The following is a 17,380-nucleotide window of genomic DNA, read 5'->3' as shown; positions in this document are numbered from 1 at the left end:
GTTGTATGGAGTAAAAGCTCGAACCTTTGTACAGCAGAGTAGAGTCAGAGATTCCATCTACCAAGCTATAACATGACCACGCGGACAGAGATCCAGGGATCCTGATCTTAATAATGTCCGAAAGAGGAGGGTTGCAATCTGCGTCTGAACGAAAGCCTCAGACCGACCCCACCACCGTCCACCACAATCTTCTTATTTGCTTAAGCTCTCGGGCTTGGGGTTGGGGGCCTTGGGGCGGTGACTCCGTGCCCGAGAGTCCGTGACTTCCCCAAAGTCACATCGGCCGCCAAGATGGACCCATTATACCAACGCACTTGACTGTTCTTGGCTTAGCTTAAAATACTAGCCTTCGACGGGCCTGGGAACCGGCCAAGAGGAGCGAATAACGCTTGGTCAAACGTCCAGGATCCTGTCCAGTTCTGGCAATTCCTGGCAAGGATATTCCCTCGAGTAACAAGAGTGGCGTTTTTGCTTCCTCGAGATTGGCTCGTGCTTTTAGTGGTTGAGAAGTTGGGGCAGCGGGCAATCGGCTCAGCAACAACTCCAGCCTGAAAGAAATGGTATGACACGGGATCCCGTACGGGTGGAAGCGGGGGTGAGAACGAGGACAGGCCTCAATTTGACGAAGACCGGCAGCTGGGAACGTCTTGGTGTTTCAGGTCTCTGATGTCTATGGATCATAGCACGGATAATCGCTGAATATCCTGATAGCTGTGGTGGAATATAGGTTCCAGACGCATGGCCACTCAAGGGATAACCATGCAGGAGAATATTCCTTCAACTTTGTTTCTGGAAGCCTGAAGGAGACAGCATCACAGGCTCGCAGGAGCCTTGCACTCCGCATTATCCTGCTGAGTAAACCTCCGGATTAGACTATGCCTTAACGCAGTCCTCGGACCCGTGGGGGTCTCCACCTTGGCACACTCAATTCGCGTGGTTGACGGGACGAATTACGAGCAATCTTTGGGCACGTCTTACGACGCGGAGGCAGCCATAGTCATCGCCAGACATCTGGCCGTAATGAAAGAGAGTAATTTAGACTTTACCCAGAAGTTTTCTGCTTTAGGACACTCGCTTGCTGTCTCCGGTCCCTCATCGTCCCTCTCTGGTCCTTGATTATCCAAGCCAAGGGGACACCCCAGTCTCGCTCAGGCCTTGAAGCTCAGGCTTTTCTGGTGGACAGATGATATCCCGCTAGTGTTAGACTGTTAGCAAAAAGCATTGGCACTACTGAGTAGACTCTCGAGCGAAGGAGTTAGTTGCGGCAATGGCTCTTCAAAGAGCAGCCACTGACTCTAGGCCGCATAATAGCTCCACGGTAGTTTTGCAATCTTCGGCCCTTGAGGACCAATAGGAGAAGTGGGTACTTTCTGTATATCTGACAGGAGAAAGATGCATGCGGTCGTGAATTGCCCAGGCGTAAAGTGAATCTAGTAGTGACGCCATTGGATAGGCGCTCGTGAAAGGTCAGTCAGTGATCTTCCTTGTGGATTCAGCCTTCTTTTTTATTTTCTTTTTCTTTGAACTGTCTTGTGAATATGGTAATATTCTTCTATTTTTTTCCTTCCTATTTTTTTAATTTTCCACATTTTTTTATTATTTTTCCACTCACTATTTCTTTCCTCATCCTTCTCCTCCCCGCACCTTCCTTCCATCTTCTCTTTCTCCGCATCCCCTGAGCTACAGACCCAAATCTTCCAATTTGAAGCAAGAAAGAAGACTCACACAACAAGACACAAGCAACAACAAGCTCCTTCTCATAGTCTCGGTTTGCCATGGCAGACGGAGGCCCAAAGCAGGAGATTGCTCATATCGCAACAGCTGATGCGCCTGTCGAGCAGCGGTAGGTTTGCCCTGAGCCCAAGCTTCTATACAGCCCAACTTGTGACTCCTGACTGACATCGACTTTCATAACGACAGCATCAGTGATGACAATGGCATGCTCGAAACTGGCCATCACGAGCACATCAGTCTCAACAAGAATCTCTCTGCCAAGTAAGTGTCGAGTCTCCACGGCTGCGAGTCCCCCTCACGAACTGCTGTTGCCTCACGCGTCGTCTCCTCTCGCACTGATCATTGACCGATTTCTTGTAGGATTAAGAATCCTCTGGCGGACTTGACTCCTTCTCAGGTTATTCGCGATGTCGAAGAGTTTGCGAACGAGCATGACCTCGTCGACATTCTCCCCGAGCTGAAGAAGGGTGCCCTCGTCGCGCGTGACCCTGAACACTTCGAGACAGTCCCAGATATGACTGAAGCGGAGCTCGCCGTGATCCGTGATGAAACTGAGCACAAATGGCGTCAGCCTTTTGCTCTCTATTTCACCATCATTCTTTGCTCCGTCGGCGCCGCTGTCCAGTAAGTCAAATCGCTGCGACATTTGTGCATGAATAGCCACTAACAGGCGTTTCTCTCTCAGAGGATGGGACCAGACTGGTAGTAACGGTAAGGATAAGATTTTCATTCCGCCGGTTGATGAGTTGCTAATGCTGCCGTTCCTGTTTCGCAGGTGCCAATCTTTCCTTCCCTGTTGCTCTCGGTATTCCTGACACCGACAAACTTATGGATGGAAGTCCCAACCCTGACGCTGAGAAGAACCAGTGGTTGGTCGGAGTTGTCAACGCGTCAGTAGTCCCTGTCCTTCAGTTGCATAGAGACCTGGCTAATATCCATGTCTAGAGGCCCATACATTGCCAGTGCGGCCCTTGGCTGCTGGCTCTCTGATCCTGTGAACGCTGTTCTCGGCCGTCGTGGTGCAATCTTCATCTCCGCGATCTTCTGCGTGCTTTCCCCAATTGGCAGCGGTGTAGCTCAGACTTGGCCCCAGCTCTTCGTCACTCGTCTGCTCCTCGGGCTCGGAATGGGCCTGAAGGCTTCTACTGTTCCGATCTTTTGTGCGGAGAACACTCCTGCTTCCGTGCGTGGAGGCTTGGTCATGTGCTGGCAACTGTGGACTGCGTTCGGAATCTTCCTCGGTTTCTCTGCGAATCTGGCTGTCAAGGATACCGGTGATATCGCCTGGCGGTTGCAGTTTGGCTCTGCTTTCATTCCTGCCATTCCACTGCTTATTGGCGTGTATTTCTGCCCTGAGTCGCCTCGTTGGTACATCAAGAAAGGCAACTTGAAGCGTGCTTTCAAATCTCTCTGCCGACTGCGCAACTCCCGGCTGCAAGCTGCCCGCGACCTCTACTACATCTATGCGCAGATTAAGGTGGAGCAAGAGATCGCTGGCAAGGGCAACTATCTTACTCGTTTCGTCGAGTTGTTCACCATCCCACGAGTCCGCCGCGCCACCCTCGCTTCGTTTGTCGTCATGATTGCTCAGCAGATGTGCGGAATAAACATTGTCGCGTTCTACTCCTCGACGGTTTTCGCTCAAGCGGGTGCCAACAACACCGAAGCACTCTTTGCCTCTTGGGGCTTCGGACTGGTCAACTTCCTTTTCGCTTTCCCTGCTGTGTTCACCATCGACACTTTCGGACGTCGCACTCTTCTTCTTTTCACTTTCCCTCAGATGGCTTGGACTCTGCTCGCCGCTGCGTTCTGCTTCTATATTCCCCAGGAGTCCAAAGCTCATCTGGCATGTATCGCACTCTTCGTGTTCATGTTCGCGGCATTCTATTCTCCAGGCGAAGGACCCGTTCCATTCACTTATTCTGCAGAGGTTTTCCCTCTCTCCCATCGTGGTAAGTGTGCATTTTGCTTTTTTCTGTGGCACTCATCAGCTAATTCCCGTCACAGAGGTTGGAATGTCTTGGGCGGTCGCTACTTGCCTTGGCTGGGCCGCAGTTTTGTCCATCACCTTCCCACGCATGCTTGCTGTGATGACCCCTACCGGTGCCTTTTGTTTCTACGCGTAAGTGCATATCCATTTTCTCAAGTCTCTGCCTGTCGGACGTGTGGCCCTCGCTAACGAATACGCAGGGGCCTGAATGTGACGGCTCTAGTCATGATTTTCCTATGGGTCCCAGAAACGAAACAGCGCACCCTGGAGGAACTTGATTATATCTTTGCGGTCCCCACCAGAAAGCACATGCATTACCAGTGTTTCAAGGTCCTCCCTTGGTGGATCCAGCGTTACATCTTCCGTCGCGATGTTAAGCTTGAGCCCTTGTACCAGTTAGACCTGGCCGCTCACGACGAGAAGGTGGCGAGCAGAGAGGGCGGTGAACAGGTAGTCTCAGCCAACACTGAGATGTAAATGCCACTGGCATCCGTTCCCGCAGTGCGGTTTGTAGCCACTAATTCTGGGGAGGGAAACTCTGCCACATGGGCTTTCACGAAGATATGACTCGAGCTTACGCCGATTTGAATCATTTGATTGTTGTTTCTTAAGTGCAGCTTAGAGAGAAGTCTTAAGTAGTTTGAATTCAAGGACTGATTAGTTTCAAATTTGGTCAAAAAGATCATGGCAGGTCAGACTTAGGAAATAGTCTTCTCGTACCTGCTTGTAACATGCTTTTGAAGTTTGAACTGTGGTACAGTGTAGGGATTGTCCACCTACGCCCGTGAGCAGATTGCGAGAGCCTCGATTTTTGGATTTCTGTGACACCACCCGGCCTAGAAAAAGCGAAGTTACTCAGACCTGCATTGGTTGACGACTCGGGCATAGGCGGACAATCCTTCACACTGTACCACAGTGCTTTGAACGGACACTAATAGGGTTTGCAGTCAAAGGGTGGGTTAGGCGGTGAGAGTATGTTCCGAGAAAGTGAGAGTTGGTGTTGACGTCTCGGAAAATGCCTCTCGGAAACTTTGTGTTGGGGGGGAGCCTCGCTAAGGCTCCACCGCCTTGTTGGTGCTTCATAGCATGGCTGGCGGTTGGGGAAATTGTGAATGACAAGACAGCTGTTAGAGTATCCGGGCCGGAACCGGATGTTGCTCCAGGAGGTACGACCTCAGAATTGTGGCTACTGATTCTAGTTTTATCTGGTTTGAGAGGTCGACTATAAGTGGAATCTCTTGGTTGTTCGGAGTGAGATTTCCGAGAAGGATATAATGTATATAGTTGAGTCGGTGACTCAACTTTCTAAATACAAGGCATATTTCTAAATAGGTACACCACGAATATCTAGGCGATTACATCTGACCGGTTCTGTAGCTGCGCCAGACCTTGAACCCAAGCTGCTCGTACCATCCCTCCAGACTGACCCAATCCACAAAGACTCCCTCGATCCCGCGTTGCTTCATGTCCTCGATTGCGTGGCAGAGGAGGGCTAGTCCGGCGCCTGCCTTACGATATTCTTCGTCGACCCCGACACAACCGATCAGCCCGGTCTTGGGGCCACAGAGGGGTGGGAAGGCCCAGTTCTGCTGCAGGACCGGCGACGACGGTGCCAGCATCAGCGTCCAACCTACCTGTTTCCCGTGCGAGTCAAACGCAGTCATGATACTCGAGGGTTGCTCTTTAGGATCGAGCTTGTGGTACATGTCGACCCAGGCCTGCCTGTGTCAGTAGCAACTCGATAGGGTCGGAAAGGGGAACGGATATTCACCGGATTGTAGGAGAAGTTCTTCTTCTGGCCGGCCAAACACTCTTCATAATGCTCGGGCTGAAGCGCGCTGAAAGTGAAGCCTCGCTCTTTAGCACGCGCGACGTACTTTTCCGGTGGCTGGAACTCTCTGATATCCTGGTACAGATCGACGGACCTCGGGATCAGAGGGTTGAGGCGGAAACCGCGGTGGACGAAGAACTCCTGTACTTCTTGCCCGAGGTCAGTCGGAATACCGGGCCAGAACCGTGGGAAGGAGCTCCCAAGCGATAGGGAACATGGTTTGTAATTCTTCATGAGCCACGTGCGCGCTTCTGCGATCAAAGCTGTGCCCACACCCTGCCTTTGGTAGCTGGGGTGGACTGCGAGGGCAGCCAGCTGACAGCACGTCGTGCCTCGGTTAGTTGTTATATACATGACGCAGAAGCCAATGACCTTGGACTCTAGTCGCGCAACGAAGTGACGTCCGTTGGCCTGTGTCAAAAATCTGTGAAGACTGTCTGCGGGTAGTGGATATGTCGGCAAGGCAGTATTCCAGACTTCGACCAGTGCAGTCAGATCACTTGCAGCTTCGAATGGCGACACATGAATAGAACCTAGCGCGGCCTTCTTTGATCCAACAGGTAGGGCACCCTTTGGAGTCAATTCACCGAAAAGAATATTTGCGGCGGCTGTGAAAGCCTCAATAGTCGGCTCATAAGTAGTTATATACGTCTTGATGCTGTCATCCTCCAAAAAGTCGTAAGGACTGCAAGCGGCTATGGTGACCAGTCTTCGAGTATGCTGGGAGAGCTTCAGGCCCATCTCTCTCTGAAAGGGCGACTCTCGTGCGTTGAAGGTGATGAGAACGACAGCATCAGCAGCTTCAACAAGCTTGTATTGCTCAGTCGACAGTCCTGCAGAGCCGTAGTGAAGCTCAATAGTTGTGGGGTTGTGGGCTTTCAAGACCTCGCCGAACTCCGTGGCATCGTAAGCTCCTTTCATTCCTAGACCCTCCCCGTTGACTGCACCTCCTGCAGGGGTTCTTTCCCCTGGGAACACAAGCACAAGATGTCCCGATTTTGATAGAGGCAAGACACCAGGATCACTGCGGACAAGGGTAACTGAAAGTGAATAGGCGTTCTTTGCAAGCGTGGCAGCTTTCCTGTTCAACGTAACCAAATCATCAAGATTCCGCGATAGCAGCGCAGTTTCCCAGCTCAGAAAGTTGTTTTTCAACTTGGCCACGCGACGGTAAGCTTCGTCCAGACGTGAAGCTGCTATTTGGCCAGACTGTACGGCCTCGCAGACTTTTTGAATTGAGGCTACTTGAACAGCGAAGGTATGGCATATCATGATGCTGTCACTACCAGCTTCCAAGGCCAGAACTGCTCCCTGTTCGGTACCGTATGTGGCTCGAATCCCGTCCATCTCGAGGCAGTCCGTGATGATCATCCCGTCATATTGCATCTCATTGCGGAGAATGCTCAAGACATCAGCGGAAAGTGTGGCAGGCAGTTTGCCGTCACCGACGGCGGGCAAGGAGATATGCGCAGTCATCACTGCCTCAACGCCCTCTGCCACAGCTCGACGGAAAGGGATCAGCTCACATTTCTCCAGTTGCTCTCTCGTCTTTTCTATCACTGGAAGCCCATAATGGGAGTCCACTGCAGTATCTCCGTGTCCGGGGAAATGCTTGACACTAGGAATGATCTTTTGTTCTCGAAGTCCTTGCGCAGCAGCGCTTGCAAACCGACCGACAAATTCCGGGTCATCTCCTGGACTCCGCACGCCTATGACTGGGTTCAGGGGCTCTGAATTTATATCGCAGACAGGGGCATAATTCATGTTGATCCCGAAGAACCTCAACGTCTCACCGGTGACCTCTCCAACCTGATACGCCAATTCTGGCGAATGCGTTGCTCCAAGGGTCATTGGTCCGGGTAGCTGAGCAGCAATAGGTGGCGATATCCGAGTGACTAGTCCGTTCTCTTGGTCAATTCCTATAAAGAGAGGATATTCGTGTCCTGCCAGTCTGGCTTCCTCTTGCAGAGCCAGCGTGAGAGACTTGTACAAGAATCAGCTGGGCCATTCTTCGTTGGCGTCGGGATATCTGGGTGGTTGCTGTAATACATACCTGGAGCTGCATTGCATTTTGAATATTCCTTTTGAACAGCACAATGCCTCCTATCCCGTACTCGTGGATCAAAGTCTTGATCTCTGGACTTGGTACAATACCATGGAAGCCGACCGCAAAAAGCTAACAATCGTCAGGTCAGACTACCAATTACTATACGGATGTTAAGCTAGAGATCTTACCTGGCCAACTTTTTTCTGTAAATCTCCTGGCGGCATCTTTCAGCTCGTTGCATGAAACTGCGAATGGATGACGTTTTATCTCGGTTAGGTCTTGGGTTGAAATCCTGTGAATCCAGCTGTTAGTGTTGAAAATATGCCATTCTATACAGAAGAAGCCGGATTCAACGAGAAATAACAACTTTTATATCAGCGGTCTATATATTCGAATGGAGCAAGAAGGTCAACAACTCTGGAGACGATGGTGGAGAAGATGCGGAGAACCTGATGACCTGACGCGTTTCACATGGACTGCTCCGATATTCAAATCGATTCTCTTCTCCTCAAATTGGCACTATCGGTTTATCACAAGTGTCTTTTAAAAGACTTTGTTAGCGTTGTGAACGGTTCAATTTGGTCCTAGTCACTAATATAATGGGGGCCGAAGATCAGAGAACGAAGCGACATTGCCTCCAGGAATGCAACAGTAGATGCGGGGTAGCATTAGCCATGAACCATCGCGTCGACACATTCTCTCACCACGGTGATGATATGTAAATGATTCAATTTAATCGGAGAAATCCCGGCTTATAAGGTCAGTTCGCCTCTTTTCTGGTAAAAAAAAGCAGCATCTAACATTGATCAAGGGAGCTGGAAGCCGTTACACCATTGTCGTCATGTCTCCGAACAGCCATCCATCCAATCAACCAAGTGTATTGATCGATAACACTAACCACGACGATGACAGACAACGTGATGAGGGAAGCAATACAAAAGCTACAATAACTGCGCAAGAAGTCCAGTCGACACGCGACGACTTCGAACGCCTGTTCGGTGTTGATGAACATCTATACGAACAACCAACAACCACGCGAAGAGAGCTATGGTCTTACTATCTTTACTACAACGGTAATTGCCTCTGGCTCCTTTTAGTTAGGGCTTACTGACGATATACCTCGTGCTCCGTCAGGGGACAATGGTGTCGGTCCGGGTTCTTATAGTCAAGCACTGTAAGGAAGAACGCATCTGCAACAATATCAGACCCCAGCTAATGCTTCTATCTTGAAGATTTCAATGGGCCTTGAACGGGGCTGGCTGGCAACCGGGCACCAATCCGCCCCAGCCATGCACGGATTCCTCTCCCTGCGTTGTCTCATGGGCTGGAGGCACGCGGTCCGTCTCTTCCGTAGTCTTGATCGCTAATGGATTGTGCTTTACCTTCATGACGGTGATATTTGTCTGGCTTGGCAGCGCTGCCGACTACGGATCGTTTGGCCGTTGGCTTCTGCTGGCATTAACAGTAATATGCTGGGCTCTACAGTATGGCATGATGGCGATTAGGGATCCCAGTCAGTGGCCTGCCGCAATGGCGATGTATGTAGTTGCATACATAGCCTACGGAGCTACTTTGGTCTTCTATGCAGCTGTGTTTCCCAGGCTTGCTCAATACATGCCGCATGTCCGCAAAGCTCGTGAGGAAGATCTGAAGGAGGGCAAAATCAGTCGGCAAGAGTATGATGCAATTGAATCCTTGGAGAGAAACCACATCAGGTATGCTTCCATCGCTGGATTAACAGAGCGATACTTATGTGCGTAATAGCAATATATCGACTGCCCACAGCAATATTGGATATTTGCTCACTCTTGTACTAAACTTGAGTGTTTTGCTTCCACTTCAGAACAACAATTTTTCGAACAACCTCGCACTCTGCTTGACAAACTCATGTAAGTGATCCTGTGACCTAATACGTACCATAAACTGACGGCTGCCACTAGACTGGGTCGTGTTAGGAGTATGGTGGTTCATCTTCCAGCAGAAACGGCCAGGCCCTAAGGTCCCAAAAGGGTCGAACTATGCGACGATTGGCTTCAAGCAAATTTGGCTTGCACTCAGGGAGATCCGGTCATTGCCACAGACATTCCTCTATTTCGTCGCTTATTTTCTGCTTGCCGATGGACTAAATACCACCGGTGAGTGCACAGTCTTGCACCTAAGAACAGCTGGCGATGAACGGGTAGGAAGCTGATGCAATCTCTGCAGGAACCTTGGTTTCCATCATTCAAAACGACTACGTATCCTTTTCATTTCTACAGTTAACCTATCTAGGCATCACACAGGCCGTATGCTCAATCGCCTCAACTTTCGGATTCTGGTACATCCAAAAGTACTTCAAATTCCGGACCAAGAGCATGTTCCTGGTCACAAACCTCTTCAGCGTCCTAATTCCACTCTGGGGAATGATAGGACTCTGGACACAACGAATCGGGTACCATAACCAAGTAAGTGTCTCCAGCTTCCAGCGCCTCAACTTCCAAGCTCACAATCGTCCGCAGTGGGAATTCTACTTCTACAATGTCGTTTTTGGCCTGTTCCAAGCCCCCTACTACGCTGTACGCAGTACCACAACTTCCCTCCCGTTCGAAACGAGGCTAACTCTGTCCCACTCGGCAAATGCACACGTAGTACGCGCAAACAATGATAAGCGAGCTCATGCCCCAAGGCTATGATAACATGTTCTTCGCGCTCTTCGGCATCACGAATCGAGCTGTAAGCAATCATTCCCGCAATGCAGGCTGCCTACATACATACCTGCCTGCCTATCTCCTGCCAATGAGGTGCGAGGTAAATAAAACAGAGTAGAGTACTGATTCGTCCAGTCCTCCATCATCGGACCCAATGTGATCCAGGCCATTATCAACGATACGCAGAATAACTGGATGGGGTTCCCGTTCTTGTTTGCCATATGTGCTGCGGCGACGATAACGATTGCCTTTGTGGATGTGGAGAAAGGGCGCGCTGATGCGAGGCGATTCGCCGAGGCGCGGAAGATTGCGCGGGTGTCTGCCGAAACGGGCCTGAGCAGAGATGAAGTCTTGAAGGGCTCGCGTGGTATTACGACGGGCGTAGAGGGAGGGGAATCATCGCGGGAGGGATGATCTGCTTTAGACATGTGGTTCCAGGGGAGACACCTTCTAACAACTGTACATGGAGGGGAACCTGGTGATACGCAGCACAACTAGAGACTAGTGAACGAAATATATGTCACAACTCAGCACAAAGCCAACAACATTCTATATTAAATGCCAATACTCCCGTGGACCCTTCTATATCCTGTCTATATTATAGTACATTATCCTATTGACAAATTCTTGATTCATGCTTCTGCCTGAGCCTGCTTGTCCTCAACTGCTTTCCGAGAGTACTTCAAATCAGCAGCTTCCCGCCACCGCGGGCCATAGATAACCGTCAACCACACCAGGATACCAGAGAATACCAGAAACAGCGCAGATATGGTATTGAACCATCCAACACCAAGCGACTGAGTAGCAGGTAAGACAACGCCGGTGCCCAGTGCCGCAAACACGTATCGAAAGACGTAACTGCTGGCGACGACTTCCGCACTGCGGCCATGCGGTTGCATCACATCCAGACAGTAGGATTGAAGACTAGGAAAACAGAACATTTGCGCCACGCCCTGCAGGAACATTGCTACCACGGGCACCGCGATGCCACCGACCTCTCGATCGAGGGTCCAGCCGTAGACAAGGAGACAGCCTGGTGTAACGACACAGATGTATGGGAGACAGGACCGGAGTCGGTCCTCCGACACGCGCTGTCCATTGCGTTTTTTAATGTACTTTTTCACGGTGTAATCGGCCCAGCGGCCGCCCACGAAGGTGCCGGCCAGGTATCCGCAGCCCGGCGCAAGATAGAAAAGACCAGCTTGGATTGGGCTGGACAGGTGAAAGCGAGGGTTGAGAACGTATCGGATTGGCGTCAAGAGAGCGTATTGGTTCCAGACTAGAGCGCCGGCTGCTAGGCCGGTAATGAAGATATTCGGATGGGACAACGGGAGAAGGAGGGCACGTAAGGGTGAGATGCGCTGCCATAGCATTTTGACCCTCTTCGGATAACGGTGGCCCGCAAGCTCGGCCTTCGATGTGTGCGGAATGGTCTCTGGGAGGAACAGGGTAACTAACAGGACGGCGAAGCCGGTCAGTGCGGTCAAGAGCCAGAAGATGACTCTCCACTGCCTGAATGTGACCACAATACCCTGGGTTCGACGAGGCGCGTTAGCGGCTAGATAGACTCTACGTTCTCATCAAAAGGTAGAAGCTCACCCCTAGGAATGGACCTAAAGCAGGCCCCGTCATACTCCCTGACAGAAACCATGCCAATGCAGTGGCTCTGGCCCGAGGCTCGTAGATGTCCCCAATTGCAGAGCTTCCCACCACGAGGAATGACGTGCCTTGTAGGGCAGTGAGAACTCGGAATATACAGTATGCAGGAAGGTTGGGAGATAAGGCAGTGGCGGCCGTGGAGAGCCAAAATAGCAGCCCGCTTAGGACAAATATCTGTAGGGATCCGCAGTCAGACGGTAAACTAACAACACTGCAAAGGTTGCTTCGGGCATACTTACAGGACGACGACCCCATACCTGGCTGAGAGGACCCCAAAACAAGCAAGAGACGGCCATAGACGCAAGATACAGCGCATTACTGGCATTTATCATATCTCCTGTCGTCCCAAAGGTCGTTGCAAGTTCCGGAACAGCGGTTAGGATAGCAGTGGAAGAAACGGGAGTAAGGAAAGCACAGAATGTTAAGATAGCCACGATGGCTATCTTTCGAGACGGGGAGAACCGCAGGTATTGCTCTGCATCTTCCTCCTCATACTCATCTATCTCCGTTGAACTGTCATGGTTCACAAGGTGACTTTGTACTTGAACAAGGGTCTTAGGTGAGCTAGGAAACGAGCTATAAGAAGAATTCGCCCCTTGAGGGCCCTCTACGGGCAGCTGGGTTGTAGAAGAGTTCAGAGAGTAACTGTCAGACATGGTGGTTGTGTCTTCTGATCTGGACCACAGAACCCCGAGCATGGTGCACGGCGATTGATAGGAATTGAGACAGTGTAGACTTGCAAGTACTGGAACAAATGCGTTCGATCTTGTGGTCACAAACAATTGAGCCCGGTATATTGAAGGCTTCTGTGGGCATCTCAAGTGAGACAAGCAAATGTCCGGAAGATCCAAAGGGTGGTTGGGTCCTTGAGTTCACATGAAAGACGCGCAATTCATAGGACAGATATGGAAAGGGAGAGCTCGCCACGGCAAACAAAGGTCAACAGACAGCTGTCGAGCACATCTTGAAGCATGTGCAGTTCATGACCTTAAGGCACTGGTCAGGTGGCTGTCTCCTTGACCATCGAGCATTACGCGTCGCGATGCAATGCATCCAATTTTCAGCCCGACTATCATCACGTCGATGAAGCACGCAATGGCTAGAGTCCTTGGGGATGTGAGGTTCAGAAGCTCTCAGTAGCTCGATTTGGAAACACTACGCAGTCTTTCTCAAATATGTTATGATATTTGACCCACGCAGAGACAGCTGAGGTAAATAGAGACCCAATGATCCTCTCCAACGGTGGATACGTTGATGGGCCACTATATGCTTCGGGAGAGGGCCCGGATGCCTATAGCTTGGCCAAGAGTGGAAACATGATCGACAACGCAGAACGATGGGGCTGGTGCGTGGCCAACGGCAGCCCTGGTAAATCCTTAAGCAACGCATGATACGCATCATCTCATAGAGAGCTCGCATAGTGTTACACCATACTTTCAATTGGGAAGAGATGATACACTAAGCTCCGGTTGGAGCCTGTGTGGCGTACGGATACGCCTATCGGCGATCATCTCGTGGCCAAGGAACCGCGATGGACGGAAGGGTACATTCCATCAGCAAAAGAGAAGCAGGGGAGTTTCAATGACTTGTTTTCGAAAATAAACCATGGAGCAAATTGAAATATCTTCCTTTGCATAGAGAGGTAGAAGTCCAGCATTCTGAGCATCCGTTACCTAATCAACCTTGGCGATCACCCTTGGAAAATCAACCAAGGGATAAGCGACTCAGGGAGGCCATTCCAGAAACCGATCGACCTGAAAGCCCTGACTTCTGAAACAGGGACCTTCTGGTCTCTAGCTCATCCGCGATTGGTTCTCTACTTGATGATAAATTTTCGGACCCGTAGCAGGCAGAATAGCAAACTTGAGTTGAGAAGCAGGGGTAAATAGGGAGTAAGTAGCAATCTCACGGTTCCGTAATGACGAGGGTTTCCGCTTCCGTTCTTTCTCTATGTCAGCTCTCAACTATCCTTAGACATATCTGGGTAGTGAAGCTCATCAGAGATAGTTGAGTCGTCTTGAATTTGCGAATTGACCCCTGAGATGGTATGATGATGGTACTGAAGTAAGATTGTGATAGCGCTTGTCGTAAGGCACTCGGCAGACCCTCCATGGACCTGAATCCTCTAAATAGACTGGACATTATGAGCGTCGGCATCAGCATCGATGCCTTTTAGGTCGAAGGAGGCCATTTGTGCTTGAATCTGCTTTCTGTAGCAGTCCAAGTTATGATGGAAAACTGCCCTTGATTGAAAGCAGAAACAGGTCGCCAAGTCATCAGATAAGATAGCTTATTAACTTGTCTGTTTAAAGCCACCAAAAGCCACTGATGTCTGCTGTCTTTCAGTGTACGCTTTTCCCGGCAAAGGGGCGTAGATAGATGATGCCTTTGCCTTTGCCAAGGTCGACACAGCGGCGGGAGGACCAGCTGCAAGCACTCATTGGTCGATCTTGGGATCTTGAGATGCTGTTATTGGAGATGAGAATGATGATGAGAATGTGCGATGCAGAGGAAGATGTCGTTATTGGTGATGTCGCATGCGGGGCAAGAGTCCAACCGCTGAAGTTACGGAGATGGCCATGACGTCGCAACCGAATCCCCCCTTGGCAGTTGTTTTAACTTGTGCCCCTCTGAAACTCCCCAGCAAGCAATTAATTAATTCCTTTGGCTAGGTGTCTCTGGTAGTATTACTGGAGAAGCCTCCCTTTCTTCTTCATCCCCACTCAAGCTTACTTCTTCTTGGTTCCTTAAATCTATCCATTAGCGTTTGCTAAGTTTTTCTTCTTGGACTACGTGGTTTTCTTGTCAAACACACAGCAGTATACCCAACATGAGCTCCAGCAAGGATCCACAGTCTGCCATTCCCCCTGCAAGCAAAGGGTCCTGGTCCAGCTTCTTGAAGGTGAGTTTTGGTTCGGTCGTCCATTATTACGTCGTCTTAGCCAAATTATGGTTGAATGGGTTAATCTAACATCGATATTTTGCTAGTCAATCGCCTCCTTCAACGGAGATCTCTCCTCGTTAACCGCTCCTCCCTTCATTCTTTCGGGCACATCTCTGACGGAATACTCTGCCTACTGGGCTGAACATCCCAGCCTGTTTGTGGCTGCGGCCAAAGAAGCCGACCCTGAGAAGCGAGCATTGGCTGTTCTGAAGTGGTTTCTCAGCACGCTGCGTCAACAGTACTGCTCCCGCAGCGAGAAGCTGGGCAGTGAGAAGAAGCCTCTAAACCCCTTCCTGGGTGAACTTTTCCTCGGCAAGTGGGAAAATGATCCTGACGCCGGCGAGACTACCTTGATCAGCGAGCAAGTCAGGTTCGTTTTTCTCTAATTTGGTCTCGGCTGCGACCCAGTACTGAGCCCATAACAGCCACCATCCCCCTGCCACAGCCTATGCGATCACCAACGAGAAGCACGGTATCGAGGTAAGTCAAGAGATATTAAGCGTAGTACGGATGTAATTGATTAGAATCTTACAATGATTTTTTTTGCTAGCTACAAGGATACAATGCGCAGAAGGCATCCTTCTCCAACACAATTCAAATCAAGCAAATCGGCCATGCCTTGCTGACAATCACCCCTCCAACCGCGGATAAGAACGATCCGGCCCAGAAGGAGCGCTACCTCATCACACTCCCATACTTGCATGTCGAGTCCCTCATCTACGGTACGCCATTCATGGAACTGGAGAGGTCGACCATGATCGCCAGTAGCACAGGCTACATCGCCAAGATCAATTACTCCGGCAAGGGCTGGCTCAGTGGCAAGAAGAACACTTTCAACGCCGTGCTCTATCACGAGAAGGACGGAGAGAAGAAGCCTCTATACACCGCAGAGGGACAATGGTCCGACACATTTGTTATCAAGGACGCTCGCACCAACAAGGAGATCGACCGCTACGTCGCCAAGGACATGGACACCAGCCCGCTAACCGTCGCCCCTCTGGAGGAGCAAGACCTATGGGAGAGCCGACGAGCCTGGCGCGACGTCGCATCGGCCATCGAGCGCGGTGATATGGACGCCACCTCCGTGGCCAAGTCGAAGATCGAGAACGCTCAACGCGAGCTCCGCAAAGTCGAAAAGGCCGAGAACCGGGAGTGGGAGCGCCGGTTCTTCAAGCGCGTCGATGAAACGGCGGACGAGGAGTTCCAGCGTCTGGCCAGGATGGTCGGCCTGACTTCGCTCGAGAGCGATAAGACTGGTGGCGTCTGGCGTTTTGACAAGGAGCGCGCCGCAAATGCTAAGCCGCCCTATCACCAGACCGGTGGTGAGGGACTCGGAGTGTCCGAGTAAGCCTCCAGTCTGCTAGTTGTTACTACGAGAACGGGGCTGTCAGACACGTTCATACAGTATTCACTATGCACTATGCCACAGTGAACGTTGCGAATAGAATCATTAATCGCTTTTGGGTACGTTGCATCACGTTCATCGGATTTTTTTTTCTCTCCTTAGGAGTTCCGATTCTTGTATATAGGAAGGTTACGTAGTAGTCTTGAACATTTAGAATCCACAAGTCGAGCAAAACAATCCATCACGTCACTTCTAACCTCCTTATTCCATAAGAATGCCTGTCCATTAGAGAATAAGTCACTCTCGAACTCTTGAGGCACCCGAAATAATACAAGATCTTTCTCCGCAGTGAATACCGGAGGCGGTTGATATCTGCTACGTAGATATGCGGTGGTCTGCACATTGAACGCAAGAATAGACAATGCGCGGACCAACTCTACTAATGCTACGGCGTACAGCTCTCATAATACCTTACCAACTGCCTACGATCAAAGAATTGAAGGAAAGAAAGAAAATCATATCAAACGCCATCCCAAATCATTTCAATTCATTTCCTGTATTTCCCGGAGCCCCCATCCCTTGTCCTAATCCAGTCAGAATTGCATAAATGTAGTCCCCAAATGACACCGGATAAGTAGTACAGGAAGGAAGCTGGAAGTATGCAAAACAGACGCACAGAAGGAAAAGGGAATAACAGAAGGCGGCTTTTTTCTGTCATGAACAAACATCAAGTGGAAAAAAGAGCCAGATTGAGGAAATAGAACTGGCAATCTGGAATAATGGATGAAAGAGAATCATGCTTGGATGGGAGAAACTGAACCAGCAAACCTGAAACAACAACAGCAGAGATGTCATGAACCGTCAATGATGATAACAAAGAAAAGGAAAATATGCCTCGCATTTTTCTCGGTTGAATACAGTATCATCAGCATATCCCTGCGTAGCATATCAAATTCTGGAGGAGAGCTGACCGAGCTCCCCTCGTCGAGAGTAGAGATTACACGTTGGATGATGGCATAAGAAAGGTGACAGAACACAACAGTGCAGTATAGGAATTTTTTTGACCCAGGCATGCCGCCTCGTAGGAAATAGAGAGAAGAGGGCAAAACAAGTTCAAGAGGAAAAGAGCATGGAGAGAAAAAG

General features: G+C 50.3%; 5 protein-coding genes across 5 annotated transcripts; 3 read left to right on the top strand and 2 right to left on the bottom strand.

Moving 5' to 3' along the window:
• Positions 1-1,775: 1,775 nt before the first annotated feature.
• Asppvi_006704 (sugar porter family MFS transporter) lies at positions 1,776-4,201 on the top strand (the record flags this gene model as incomplete). The annotated part of the gene is made up of 8 exons (XM_043302602.1): positions 1,776-1,843; positions 1,921-1,995; positions 2,095-2,358; positions 2,420-2,445; positions 2,510-2,624; positions 2,680-3,686; positions 3,742-3,856; positions 3,925-4,201. The coding sequence occupies 8 exons, from the start codon at positions 1,776-1,778 to the stop codon at positions 4,199-4,201; spliced, it is 1,947 nt and encodes a 648-aa protein (XP_043158537.1).
• An 878-nt stretch (positions 4,202-5,079) lies between these two features.
• On the bottom strand, positions 5,080-7,826 carry Asppvi_006703 (putative beta-N-acetylglucosaminidase; the record flags this gene model as incomplete). Its single annotated transcript, XM_043302601.1, has 4 exons — positions 5,080-5,442; positions 5,496-7,538; positions 7,609-7,731; positions 7,791-7,826. The coding sequence occupies 4 exons, from the start codon at positions 7,824-7,826 to the stop codon at positions 5,080-5,082; spliced, it is 2,565 nt and encodes an 854-aa protein (XP_043158536.1).
• A 617-nt stretch (positions 7,827-8,443) lies between these two features.
• Asppvi_006702 (uncharacterized protein) lies at positions 8,444-10,703 on the top strand (the record flags this gene model as incomplete). The annotated part of the gene is made up of 9 exons (XM_043302600.1): positions 8,444-8,675; positions 8,737-8,776; positions 8,835-9,317; positions 9,367-9,491; positions 9,543-9,737; positions 9,808-10,046; positions 10,101-10,157; positions 10,231-10,314; positions 10,425-10,703. 9 exons carry the CDS (start codon positions 8,444-8,446, stop codon positions 10,701-10,703), a joined length of 1,734 nt encoding a protein of 577 aa, XP_043158535.1.
• A 218-nt stretch (positions 10,704-10,921) lies between these two features.
• Asppvi_006701 (putative MFS transporter) lies at positions 10,922-12,604 on the bottom strand (the record flags this gene model as incomplete). The annotated part of the gene is made up of 3 exons (XM_043302599.1): positions 10,922-11,821; positions 11,889-12,122; positions 12,188-12,604. The coding sequence occupies 3 exons, from the start codon at positions 12,602-12,604 to the stop codon at positions 10,922-10,924; spliced, it is 1,551 nt and encodes a 516-aa protein (XP_043158534.1).
• A 2,174-nt stretch (positions 12,605-14,778) lies between these two features.
• Positions 14,779-16,240, top strand: Asppvi_006700 (OSBP family protein; the record flags this gene model as incomplete). Its single annotated transcript, XM_043302598.1, has 4 exons — positions 14,779-14,850; positions 14,937-15,262; positions 15,318-15,372; positions 15,443-16,240. The coding sequence occupies 4 exons, from the start codon at positions 14,779-14,781 to the stop codon at positions 16,238-16,240; spliced, it is 1,251 nt and encodes a 416-aa protein (XP_043158533.1).
• Between the last annotated feature and the right edge of the window lie 1,140 nt (positions 16,241-17,380).

This window comes from Aspergillus pseudoviridinutans, assembly GCF_018340605.1.
Source record: "Aspergillus pseudoviridinutans IFM 55266 DNA, scaffold_4, whole genome shotgun sequence".
NCBI lineage: Eukaryota > Fungi > Ascomycota > Eurotiomycetes > Eurotiales > Aspergillaceae > Aspergillus > Aspergillus pseudoviridinutans.
Note: the sequence above shows the minus strand (reverse complement) of the source record. Positions and strands in the feature narration are given on the sequence as shown.